Here is a 12,524-nt window from a genome sequence, read left to right as displayed (position 1 = left end):
CTTTGTCCTGTAGGTGATGGCTTATTCTCTCAAATTAACCCAATTTCTTTTTCTTTTAGAAGCAGTGCCTCTGTAAAACATTAACGAGCAACCTTTATAAAGTTTACAAGGAAAATACAAAATGAAATTAACAGAGCAAAAACATACTCAGTTTGTGCAATAGCTATGAACCATAAAAAATGACTTTTATAATCTTGAACCTTTACTTAGTTATATATTATATTCCCTCTTTGAGATCACAGTAACTTTACAACAAAAATCAATCTTTTGAACACAATTTTAAATGAGCTGAAGTCTAGCCTATTTTGGAGCCACTCTAACATGGAATAAGGTGGGAGGCAGAGCCTTATTTCAGGTAAGGGGACTCTTCACAAATAACATAATACATCATAACATCTGAAATATTAATCAAAGAAAAGCTTAGAGATTTTAACCCTTTTCTGTGGGAAAGTGCCAAGATGTTTTCATGTTTTACAATGTCCACTAAAGATCAGGCTCTCTTTCTCTTTTAAAAATACATTTAAATTTCTACCCCAGTGTAAAAAGTAACAAAATTTCACATACACTTATTGATAACTGGTCCAGTTACAGAACATTAAATGACATAAATAAATCTCCAATTAAATTTGTTATTATTTTAAGTTTAAAGTTACCATTTTAGACAATTTTAGTTTGGGGAACATAAGCTTGGTAAAGTGCTTTTCCAAGCTTTATATTTTAAAATTTCTATACTAGAAGAAATGAGTATACTTAATATACAAAGAACTAATAGTTAGCATCACCATTACACAGATGTCCTTTGTATTAATTAAGTTTAATTTTTCACAGTAAAATTAAGAATTCATGGATCATTACAGGTTTGCAGAGTTTAGCAGTACTAGCAAAAAATCAAAAGAATAGCCTTAAATCTCTTATATATTTAAGGAACAGTGTAAATGATCAGAACTAGTTAAAGCAGACAGATGGAAGCCAGTTCCTCAAATGGCAGTGTGGCCCTTTTATGCCAGATGCAATATATAAGAGAGCACTTATTGGTCAAACCTATATGAACTTTCATTTTATAAAGTTTTACAGAACATTTAGATAAGATTCAGCAATCATATTTAGTTTCAGATGTATTTATATTTCTATCACATATATTCAGGTTATTCATGAAAAATCAAGCCTGGTCAAAATTTTAAGTTATCTGTTTCTCTAACAATGAAAAAACCTAAAGGTAATGGACATCACAGTTTTTCATAACTCTCAAGACTTGTACAAATTTTACTCATCAGAATGAGATTTTTTTTTAACAGGCAGGATAGGCAGAGTAGGAGATCTAGAAAAGTTGACTCAATTCATATTTTAAACTGGCCAGAAGAGAATGGATTCCCAGAATCCCCATTAATGTCTCTATATTAAGGGGTTATCCCCTCCCCCTGGGGGAAGTTATTTCCTCCTAAAAAAAAATCTTGATTAAAATAACATTGATCATTGATTTTTATCCAAAGAGAGAAATCAGACAGTCTGGCATATTTTTTAAAAACTGTGCCTTAAATCTTTTTCCCTTCCAGTTTGAGCTCAAGGGGTAGGAACACAGGTTATTGTTATTTGACCAGTTTATATTGTCATCATCATAATGTCATCAACTTTAAGTGAGTTCCCCACTGTCAACTGTACCCAGAGATTCTGTCATTATATGTGTATGTATCTGGGGCATTCTGTCCAATAAAAATCACATTGCCCATACAAAGATTCATAGGGACCTCTCTTTGCAGAAATCAGCAGAGCCAAGACATAGGTGCTTGAATTCATGTATTTTAGATTTGGGGGCAATAGGTAGAGCTGCACCCAGAAGTGTTTTCTGGCCAATAGAGCATCCAGTGAGATCTTTATTTATTATTATTTTTTTTAATATTTATTGTTTAGTTCTCGGCGGACACAACATCTTTGTTGGTATGTGGTACTGAGGATCGAACCCGGGCCGCCCACATGCCAGCCGAGCGCGCTACCGCCTGAGCCACATTCCCAGCCCCCCAGTGAGATCTTTAAAAGGGGAAACTATTTTGTCCCAAGGTTATAATTTTATTTCATAGAACTGTAACCTATTGTCCCATTCCTTGCGCCTGGCAACTTTTATCTTTTACCCCCCATTAAGATAGGCTAGTTAACTGGGCACAGTGGTGCACTCCTGTAATCCTAGTGGCTCAGGAGGCTGACAGGAGGATTGTGAATTTAAAGCCAGTCTCAGCAATTTAGGGAGGTGCCAATCAATTCAGTGAGACCCTGTCTTCAATTAAAATACAAAATAGGGCTGGGGAAGGGCTGGAGTGGTGACTCAGTAGTAAAGCACTTGCCTGGCATGTGTGAGGCTCTGGATTCAATCCTCAGCACCTCATATAAATAAATTAATTAATTAATTAAAATAAAAAGACTCATTTATAACTAAAAATTATTTTTAAAAAAGTGGGGGTGGGGGCTTGGGATGTGCCTCAGTGGTTGAGTGCCCCTGACTTCATTCCCTGGTATCAAAAAAAAAAAAAGAAAAAAAGAATTTCTTTCACCTCCAAATGGTGAAAAAAGCAAGAACACAAATAAATAAATTTAAAAATGAATTCTTCATGGAACTGCCTTGGATTGTACAGTCATCACTAAATCAAAGGTTGAGGCCAAATAATGCAATGTTCTAACAAATCAGGCCTCAGTCTCAAGTCTACTCTGAGAAACAGGTAGTAGTCTCTAAAGGAGAGAGGATCAATGAACAAATATTAAGAATATAAAATGAAGCCAGCCATGATGGTACATGCCTGTAATCCCAGACCTTGGGAGTCTGAGGTAGGAAGATCATGAATTCAAAGACAGTTTCAGCAACTTAGTGATGCCCTAAGTAACTCAGTAAGACCCTGTCTTAAATAAAATACAAAAAAGGGCTGGAGATATTCAGTGGTTAAGTGCTCCTGGGTTCAATACCTAGTTAAATATATATATGAAATAAACTGACAACTGAAGCCTGCTATCATCTTTTTTATTTCTCAAAGGAACACCCTCCATGTGACAAAGGGAAATTATGAGGCCACTGTACACAGTTTTTGAGCTGCCTAGTTTACCAAATATTCTCCTGTCTTAAGCAATTCTTACAACCAGCTCAGGAGGCAATGGGTACCACTCTACCCTTTATAGAGATGAGGCAATTGTGACTTAGAGACATGAGATGGCTTGGAGATATGTTCAAACAGGTAAGGAATCAGAGAAAGACTACAAACACCTGGGTTCAGAAAAAGAAGACATGGACACCAGGCAACTTCCAGTGTGTGACTAACTCCAGCAACTGCTGCCAATCAGCATCCACCCCTACTCCTCACAAGCTGCAGCTGGTGATAAGGGCCTCTCTCCCTTATCATCATGATCCTGCCAGTTTCTACCACATCTTTTCTCCAACCTTTACTCATGCTCCAGCCTGTTTTCCTCTGGACCCAGGGACCTCAGGCTCACTTTCATTCACTGTCTCACCATGAAACCATGGAACCGCGCTTGCTGTGTGGGACTCTTTCTAACTACTCTTTCTCTAGTCTGCATTGTGGCCAATGCCTTCCTACTGGTTCCCGGTGGGAAGACCTGGAGCAGTGACCAACTCAGCGTGCATGTCTTGCTCATGCCTGGCTTCATCGGCGGGGGATTGATGGTGAGGAGTCTAGAGCACAGGCCAGTGACCAGGGGTGTGGGCACAACCATGAGGGGTTCTGAATGGGAAGGGAGGGGCGAGGGAAAAGGACAGAGTTCCAGAGGGGATGGCAAGTGCTTGATGGGGACAAGGGATGTGTCCAATCCTCCCCTACACACTCAGCACTCTGTAGACATCCCGGAAGGAGCCCCCAAGGACCTGAGATGAATATCTAAGGGAAGGGGAAGGCAGGGAGGGGAGACTTAAGTCTCTAAAAAGCTTCCTTTCTGGGTCAAACATGTCCTACCGACCCTCCCTTGCCCTTGCAGCTGAGCAGATCTTGGGGACCCCTCACTACAAGGGTCAAGCAAAAGGAGCAGCTGGTTGTGTGGGAGGTTATCAGGGAAGAAGAATAATAAGCAGCAAAAATGTCTGGAGCCAGGCAGTGATGTCACTCATCAGTCACTCTATCTATCAGCTCAGTTCTGTCCTTCCCTCCTCCTCATCCACTGTCTCTCAGCCCACGTTCTGGATGCCCACTCTGTGCTGGGTGCTAAGGGTAAACTCAGAAGCAGGTCAGTAGGGCAGAGAAGTTGCCTTAAAGGCTTCCTGGAGATGAGGACCTGCAGAGAGAAGTAGAGGAAGAGGGGACACAGATTTCCTGTATCTCCTCCTCCTCTCTTTCCCCGTTTAGGGGAAGTTTTAGATGGTCAACCTAGTGTCATATTTGTGTGGGGAAAAGTTGAGAGATCTACCCAGCAGAGTTTCCCTCTTTTCAGGACAGATGACAGAACGTTCTCTAGAAGAGGTCTCACCTTGTCCCTATTCCAGGCTACATCTCTATTAGATAAATGAGGATAACTCTCCTTGAACTAGCAACTCCTTCTTGTCTTCTCCCCATTTCTTACACAGATTCATGGCTGTTGGATACTATTCCATCTCTCTGACCTCAACTCTCTCTGTGATGAAACACTCCTCCCACACCTACACACTCTCCAGTGTCACATCATGTCCCTTCCTCAGCTTAAATTATCCCCCCACTCCTCCACCCAGTCTAGCTACTCTTCTTCGCTGGCAATCCCCAAGGAGGAGCTCCCAATATTCTGACAGGTATCTTTCTCCTCCTCCACAACTTGAGTCACTCTCAGGAAATACCACATTAAGCCACAGAGACACAAGGTCCCTGCTCCCCTGGAATCTTGTGTTCCTTTGTGGAGGTAAATATTACGAGGAAGCAATACTAGAAGCCCATGAGAGCAAGGACTGCCTGTTTTGTTGGTTGCTGTGTGCCTGGTGCCTAGACTAGTGCTTTCACCTAACAGGAAATAGGTTAATAGTCACCAAATGAATGAAGATGATTTCAGACAGGAGTGGGTATCACCAAAAATACAAATAAACAGGGCTGGAAGTAGAGTTCATTGGTAGGGCATGTATCTAGAATTTATGAGATGTTGGGTTTGATCCCTGTATGAGAGAGAGAGAGAGAGAGAGAGAGAGAGAGAGAGAGAGAGAGAGAGAGAGAGAGAGAGAGAACGAACACAAGCCAGCCAGGTAACACATGTCTGTAATCCCAGGAACTCAGGAGGCTGAGGCAGGGAGAATCACAAATTTGAGAACAACCTGGGCAATAAATAATTAAAAGGACTGAGATAGGGCTTGGTGAAAAATACGCCGAGTTCAATTGCCAGTAGTGCAAAGAGATAGAGAGAGAGATAAGAAAATCATGATTTTGATTGAGATCAACCTGGGAAAATTAGACCATATAATATGGGGAGATGTGGGGAGAAGAAAAAGAGTTCATGCTAAGGATGTAACTCAGTAGCAGAGTGCCCTATGTTATTCAATCTCTGGTACCATAATAAATAAATAAATAAAGCTATCATAAACAGCATTTAGGGCAAGAAGTTTGGGGATTTTTCTTTTTGTTTTTTGGTCTTGTGTGTGTGTGTGTGTGTGTGTGCGCGCGCACACGCACATTAAACTCGGGGTCATTTGAATGCTAAGAACATGTCCTGCTACTAAGCTGCATCCCTAGCCCCAGCTCAATGTAGTTTTACAAAGTGAACATACCCATCTACCCAACTCCCACTTCCAAAACCAATTCATTCGTGCCCCTGTAGTCCCAGCTCCTCAGGAAGCAGAGGCAGGAGGATCTTGAGGCTGACACTAAGAATTCCAGGTTGACCTGGGTAAAATGGAAAAACCCCAATTCATACAACAAATGAACAAAAAACCCAAAGATTATGTTACCAGAATCCCAGATATACTATCACTAGGTACTACCCAAAACTCACAAGGTTAACCATTATTCTGTCTTCTAACCCCAGAAACTACTTTGGTCTCTTTAGTATTCTATATAATATGAAATTATACACTATGAGTTCTTTTGTGTCTGGCTTCCTTAGCATAATATTGTATTTGTGAGAACCATCCATGTTACTTTGTGTAGCTCTACTTTTTTATTTCTTATGCATTCCATCATGTGAATACACTTCAACTAAAACATTCTACTGCTGGTGGACAGTTTGGGGTTTTTTTTTGCAAATAATGTTGCTATCATCCTTCCTGTGGGTGCCTTAGGTGAACATATGTGATTATTTCATTGTTGCTCTTAGATAGAAGTAACACTGCTGACTCTTAACATTTGCAAATATTCAGTGCTAATACTGGCAAGTAGTTTTCTGAAGTTTTTTTTAATCCATTAATTCCTATCAGCACAGTGTGAGTTCTAGTTGCTCCAAACCCCACTGAATTGAAGAATATCCCTCTGGATCTTGTGTGGAGAATGGATAGTAGGACCTGGTCAGCCATAGATGCACAGAGATGAGACTAATATCATGGAGGGAAAACAGTACCTTCAAATAGCCCAGTGGCCATGGTGATAGAGAAAAGTGAGGAGATTTGAGCTATAAGAGTGTTGCCTCCTGAATTTATGGTGACACTTCTCTTTTCATGAAGATAGTTAGATGGCAGGGAAGAAGACAAAAAAGTTTACACCACAAAAGGAAGCTAATAATTTGGCCAAAAGTAAAATTTTCAAGGAGGTGGGTGATTCGAAATTGGTAAATGTGATTTGGGGGTGCAACTCAGTGTTAGAGCACTTGCCTAGCATGGAAAGACCCTGGATTAGATCTCCACCAAAACAACCCACACATACACAAGTAAATCCAGAAGGCAATTCTAGGTATTTGTGGATCCTAAATCTTCCCAGTAAGTGACCTCACCAGAGAGGGTAAACAGTGGGGTCAGCATTGGCCCTGAATCTGCCCTAACACAGGAGGAGAAAAGGAAGAGTGCTGGTGGAAATTTGGATATGGCTCAGTGGTTATGTGCTCTTGGGTTCAATACCCAGTACCAAAACAATACAAAAAAGAAAAAAAGAAAGAAAATCCTCCCCACCCCTGCCGCCCACCCCCAATTGAACTCAGCCACATTTTCCCACTGAGCTACAACCCCAGCCCTTAGTTTTTTTCTGTTGAGATAAGCTCTCTCTATGTTGCCAAGGCTGCTCTTGAACTTGCATCCTCCTGTCTCAATCTCCTGGATCTCTGAGTTCACAGGTGTGCCCTATCCCATCCTGGCAACACCAAAGTTAACCTGGTGGGGGCAGGAATGGTGAAGTGTGGAGTGGCATGGGGCAAGAGCTAAGGGGACTGAGTAGGGAGGCTAAGAACATCTTCCTCATGGAACGTGATTAGGAATTGAATGGGAGAAGAAGGAGAAAGGACTGATAGATTCAGGAGCCATTGAAGCAAAAGTCAAGAAGACTTGAGTTTGGCAAGGTGCAAAAGGAGTAAAGTTTTCCAGCCTAGGTGACCTGGTGGATGACCTTTTTCAACTAAAAGGATATAGAAATCAAAGGGAGATGAATTTGGGAAGTATTATCAAGTCACTTTTGGTACAGGCTGAATCAGAGCTATAACCAAGACATTTGAGTGAACACAACCTTCGGGCAGTTAGATTTGGTTCTTTAGGCATGTACAGGTAAATATTGTCAGGGGAATAGCTGATTCCCTGGCAGGAGTGATCTTCCTGTGGGAAAAGTCACAGGAAGAAAAAAAGTTCAGGGGCTGGATCTTAGGAAATCCCACACTCCACATCACAGCATTTGTGAGCATACTCAACCATATCTTAGCTCACCAGACCTCCCAATACCACTATCTCTTCCCACTACTGAAGGCATTTATAGCTAAGGAGCATTTACTCTAAAGCCGTCTTGATATGGGGCCCACCAGTTTCCATTAAATCCTAAGAACAACTCAATTTAACATATAACAAACTGAGACCCAGAGAAATGAATCAACTCATTTGAGTGTGAAGTAGTGTGGCCCTTGCCTTCAACTCAGGTCCTCCTGATTTCCATTCAGAAAGGCATCTACCATGTGCCAAAATGTATGGGCAGTGTTTAATATTGAACCCACCCTTCAAGGAAGCTAAAATATGGACAGAGATTAGTAGGAAAATAAATAATGATAAAGTAAGTTAGAGCCCATTCATGCTCCAGGAGAGGTCCAAAAGTCTGAGGATATCTTAGGCCACCTCCAGAGGCGGTAAAGACCTTGAGAATCTGGGTTTGTTGCCAGATTCACACGATTACACTGACTCTTGTTTCACAGGTGCTGTGTCCAGGATTCAGAATGGTTCTGGCAGCAGTTGAACATCCCAACTGGGTGAGATCCAAATTAAAAGGAGATTCAGCAGGGCATGGTGCATACCCCTGTAATCCCAGTGGCTCTGGAAGTTGAGGCAGGAGCTTCTCAAGTTTGAGGCCAGCCCCGGGCAATTTTGCAGGATCCTCTCTCATTAATAATAAGAAATAAAAAGGCGGGGCTGGGGTTGTGGTTCAGTGATAGAGCACTCACCTAGCATGTTGTGAGGCACTGGGTTCAGTCCTCAGCACTACATAGAAATAAATAAATTATATAAAGGTATTGTGTCCATCTATAAGTAAAGAAGAAAGAAAGAAAGAAAGAAAGAAAGAAAGAAAGAAAGAAAGAAAGAAAGAAAGAAAGAAAGAAAGAAAGAAAGAAAGAAAGAAAGAAAGAGGGGGGAGGGAGGGAGGGAGGTGTGGATGAGGCTAGAGATGTGGCTTGGGTTGGGGCTGGGGCTGAGGCTCAGCTGGTAGAGTATTTGCCTGGCATGTGTGAGACAGTGGGTTCTCACAAATAAATAAATAAAATACAGATCCATAACAACTAATAAAAATAATTTTTAAAGTGGGGGGGTGCTGTGGATCAATCTCAGTGGTAGAGCACTCCTGTGTTATATCCCCAGTGAGCCTAACACGAGAGAGAGAGAGAGAGAGAGAGAGAGAGAGAGAGAGAGAGAGAGAGAGATAGAGAAAGAAAGAGATAGATATTGAGGATTTGGTTTCTAAACTAGTCTCTCCCTGAGCCACAGCAGGCTCCACAGAATTCCTCACCATAATGAGTCTCTATTGGCCCTAATTTTGCTTAACTCTAAGCCCTGGGTTTATAGGAAAATGTATTTTCAAGCACACTATTTCGGGATGGCTTCCCCAGCCCCCAGAATCTCTATTTAACCTGGCTCCAGAGTCACTTGGCCATGTGGCAGGGGGCTGGGGATGGTGGGAGGCTCACAGCTAGGTGCGGTCAGGCTGTGAGTGGGGACGGGGCGGCCCTATTCAGCTCACCTTGCACACTGGGTCCAGATTCCACGTTCCTGCTGGTGCTCAGTCTTCGGAATGCTTGGTGCCATCTACTGCCTGTCTGTGTCAGGAGTCGGCCTCAGAATTGGACCCAAATGCTCCATAAATGGCGAGTGGGACTATCACTTCCAAGAAACCGCGTAAGGCTTAGCATCTGTTAGTGACCCCCCCCCCACCCAAGTTTCTGCATCCCATGACTCCCATGCTCTTCCCATGTGGGTGCCACTGAGCTTCAGGAGAATTCTCTCCATGTGGGCCTAACTAACCCTTTGAAAAATCCCACTCTGTGAGTGGAGGGGACTGCGGGTGAGGGTAGGGTGCCATGTGACCTCCTTCACTCACTGAATCCTACCTGTCCACAGAGGCGCTTACTTGAAGAATGATGCTTCCTGGAATGTGTGTGAGGAGCCACTCAAAGTGGTTCCCTGGAATGTGACGCTCTTCTTCTTGCTGGTTGTTGCCTCCTGCCTGGAGATAGTGCTGTGTGGCTTACACCTGGTGGTAGAACCCATTCATGCTCCAGGAGAGATCCAAAAGACTGAGGACATCTTAGGCAACTTCCAGAGGAGGTAAAGACCTATTAATTTAGAACTTGAGAACTCCAGGATTAGAATATGGCCCTCCTTGCTCTGAGCCTTATTTTTGAAAAGAGACATGATTTTCTTTTTCTCTCCTTCCTCCCCCTTCCAACCTGGGGGCAAGGAATAAGATTGCCTTGAGTTATCTGTGCTCCACAGGAGGGAGATGTCTGCCAGAGTTTCCAGGAAGAGACTATCTCCCAAATTAACAAGTGAATCCTAAACACAATATCCAGATGCCCTGAGACCTCCCTCTCAGGGCAACCTAGAATGTAGATTTTGAAGACATTCTTTAAAAGCCCTGTTTGCCCAGATGGGTAAAATCACAGCCTCTGGGACAGGACTCCCCTGTTTCTCCTTTGCTGGCAAAATAATAAAATTAGTTTTCCTTTTTTCTCAAAACACTGTCCTTATTATTAAATTGGCATGAATTGACAAAGGGGACATGGGTCAAGCTTGAGTTACATTATTAGTGACAACTAGAGGAAAAAGGAGGTGGGACAGCATAAGGTGGACTTGTTGAGGGACCTGCTTGCTTCTGGCGAAGTCCTCACTTCCTTTCTCATTTCCACAGGGCTCAGCTCACTGAGACTTCACTGACTGCCAGGTCATTCTTGCTTGCTCCTGGACCCCAGCCTGGCCTGCCCAATCCCTGCCTCCCTGGAATAAACAGCTTGGAGTCCACCCTACCCCTCTCTGAGCGGAGAATACCCTAAACAGCACAGTGTGTGAGGGCCCCCTGAGCTTGGTGTTCTGTGACCCTGTTTGGAGCCCTCACACCCTACTTGTTATTTTTGTCACAGTACTGAGCTACTAACTTGCCCAGGAAATACAGTGGTTAACAAGGTAGATGTGCTCTCAAAAACTGGACATTCCATGGGTGGAAAAGGCAATTTTAAAGAAGCAAGGGCTTATTACAATTGGTGATTAACACATTTTAATGTATTCATTTATAATTGATTTATACTCAATATTTGAAATTATTGGGCTGGGGATGTGTCTCAAGCGGTAGCATGCTCGCCTGGCATGCGTGCAGCCCAGGTTTGATCCTCAGTACTACATACAAACAAGGATGTTGTGTCTGCCAAAAACTTAAAAATAAATATTAAAAATTCTCTCTCTCTCTCTCTCTCTCTCTCTCTCTCTCTCTCTCTCTCTCTTTAAAAAAATATTTGAAATTATTGAAGCCAGGGCTTCACACAGGCTCTGTAAGTGCTCTACAGCATCATTGAACTACTACACCCCCATCGAGTTTTGTTTAATTTTGAGGCAAAGTCTCACTAAATTGCCAAGATGGCATTCAACTGATGATCTTCCTACCACAGCCTCCCAAGTAACTGGTATGCAGTGCACACCACCATGCCTACTTTATTAGCACCTTTTCATCTCAGCCATTCTTTCTGGCTTTTACTTGCAGAATGCTAGTGATGTCACTGAAAACCTTCCTGAAAAATTCTTCCAAATCCCACAGTAAATATTTCTTCAGAGATCTCTCTCTTTCTTTCAGTCTTTGGGTTGACGTATTCTTCTCTTGCTTTGAAGAAACATTTCAGAACACCTATAATGTTTTCAAACATTATTAATATTATTTCATCCATACAGAGTTGCATAAAAATAATTTAATGGGTACCACAAGTATTGGTATAATAATACCACCATTATTCTCTCTTATTTTCAAAAGAAGTAACTTCTTGGGCTGGGGACATGGCTCAGTGGGAGGGGGCTTGCCAAGTATGCAAAAGACCCTGTATTTAAGGACTTTTGTCCTCAAAAAAGTACCACATGCCTATAATTCCTGCAACTTGGGAGGGAGGCAGAGGCAGGAGGATTGCAAGTTTGAAACCAGCCTTGGCAACTTGGTGAGATGCTAAGCAACTTAGCAAGACCCTGTCACAAATTAAAAAATGGTCTGAGGATATGGCTCAGTGGTTAAATAGCCCTAGGTTCAATGCTCAGCTCAAAAGAAGAAGAAGAAGACGAAGAGGAGGAGGAGGAGGAGGAGGAGGAGGAGGAGGAGGAGGAGGAGGAGGGGAACCATCTTTCAGATTCACTGGTGATCAACTTAAAGACATAAGTGGCCTGCTCTTAACCTGCTACATAGTTCACTAGGACCAAGGGCTGAATCGCCTCTTCAGGTCTACATTGGGAAGTCTTACTATCAGGACATGACAGTTGCTCTAGTCGTTCAACATTATTGCTAGTGACTCTGCTCTACCTCTCATCATTTTTACCTCCCACCCCCACCCCTCAGGACCCAGATTCTCCATCTCTGCTTCCCTGTCCTCAGGCTCCTTCCTCCTGAGGCCATGTGCCAGTTTCTGAATGACTGCTCTCTACTCATATCTCTTGCTGCACCTTCTGATTGTTTGTGGTTTCTATTGCTTCATGGCATTTTTTTTTATTGCTTTCATTCATAACATTTCTCAGTTTGGGCACTCTTATAACTGAAAGTTTGGTCCCTATCCCCAATGTCAATTAATACAAATACAATGATGAGGACACAGTTTTGAGAAAAAGGAAAAATAAGGTTTACTGCTTTGCTAGTACTCCTGTCCCAAAGACTGTGACTCTCCCGATCGAGAGGAGCAGGGGTCTTTTAAAGGAACTTCAAGGGTTACATTCCAGGGCCCAGAATGGC

General features: G+C 42.6%; 1 protein-coding gene across 1 annotated transcript; it reads left to right on the top strand.

The window, feature by feature from the left end:
* The first annotated feature begins 264 nt into the window (after window positions 1-264).
* On the top strand, window positions 265-11,001 carry LOC120884546 (transmembrane 4 L6 family member 5). Its single transcript, XM_078041270.1, has 5 exons — window positions 265-355; window positions 8,257-8,310; window positions 9,312-9,448; window positions 9,671-9,877; window positions 10,461-11,001. Exons 2-5 carry the CDS (start codon window positions 8,278-8,280, stop codon window positions 10,600-10,602), a joined length of 519 nt encoding a protein of 172 aa, XP_077897396.1. The 5' UTR covers window positions 265-355; window positions 8,257-8,277; the 3' UTR covers window positions 10,603-11,001.
* The last annotated feature ends 1,523 nt before the right edge of the window (window positions 11,002-12,524 follow it).

This window comes from Ictidomys tridecemlineatus, chromosome 3 (assembly GCF_052094955.1).
Source record: "Ictidomys tridecemlineatus isolate mIctTri1 chromosome 3, mIctTri1.hap1, whole genome shotgun sequence".
NCBI classification, from domain to species: Eukaryota; Metazoa; Chordata; class Mammalia; order Rodentia; family Sciuridae; genus Ictidomys; species Ictidomys tridecemlineatus.
The sequence above is the reverse complement of the archived record's forward strand: the minus strand, read 5'-3'. Positions and strand labels throughout refer to the sequence as shown.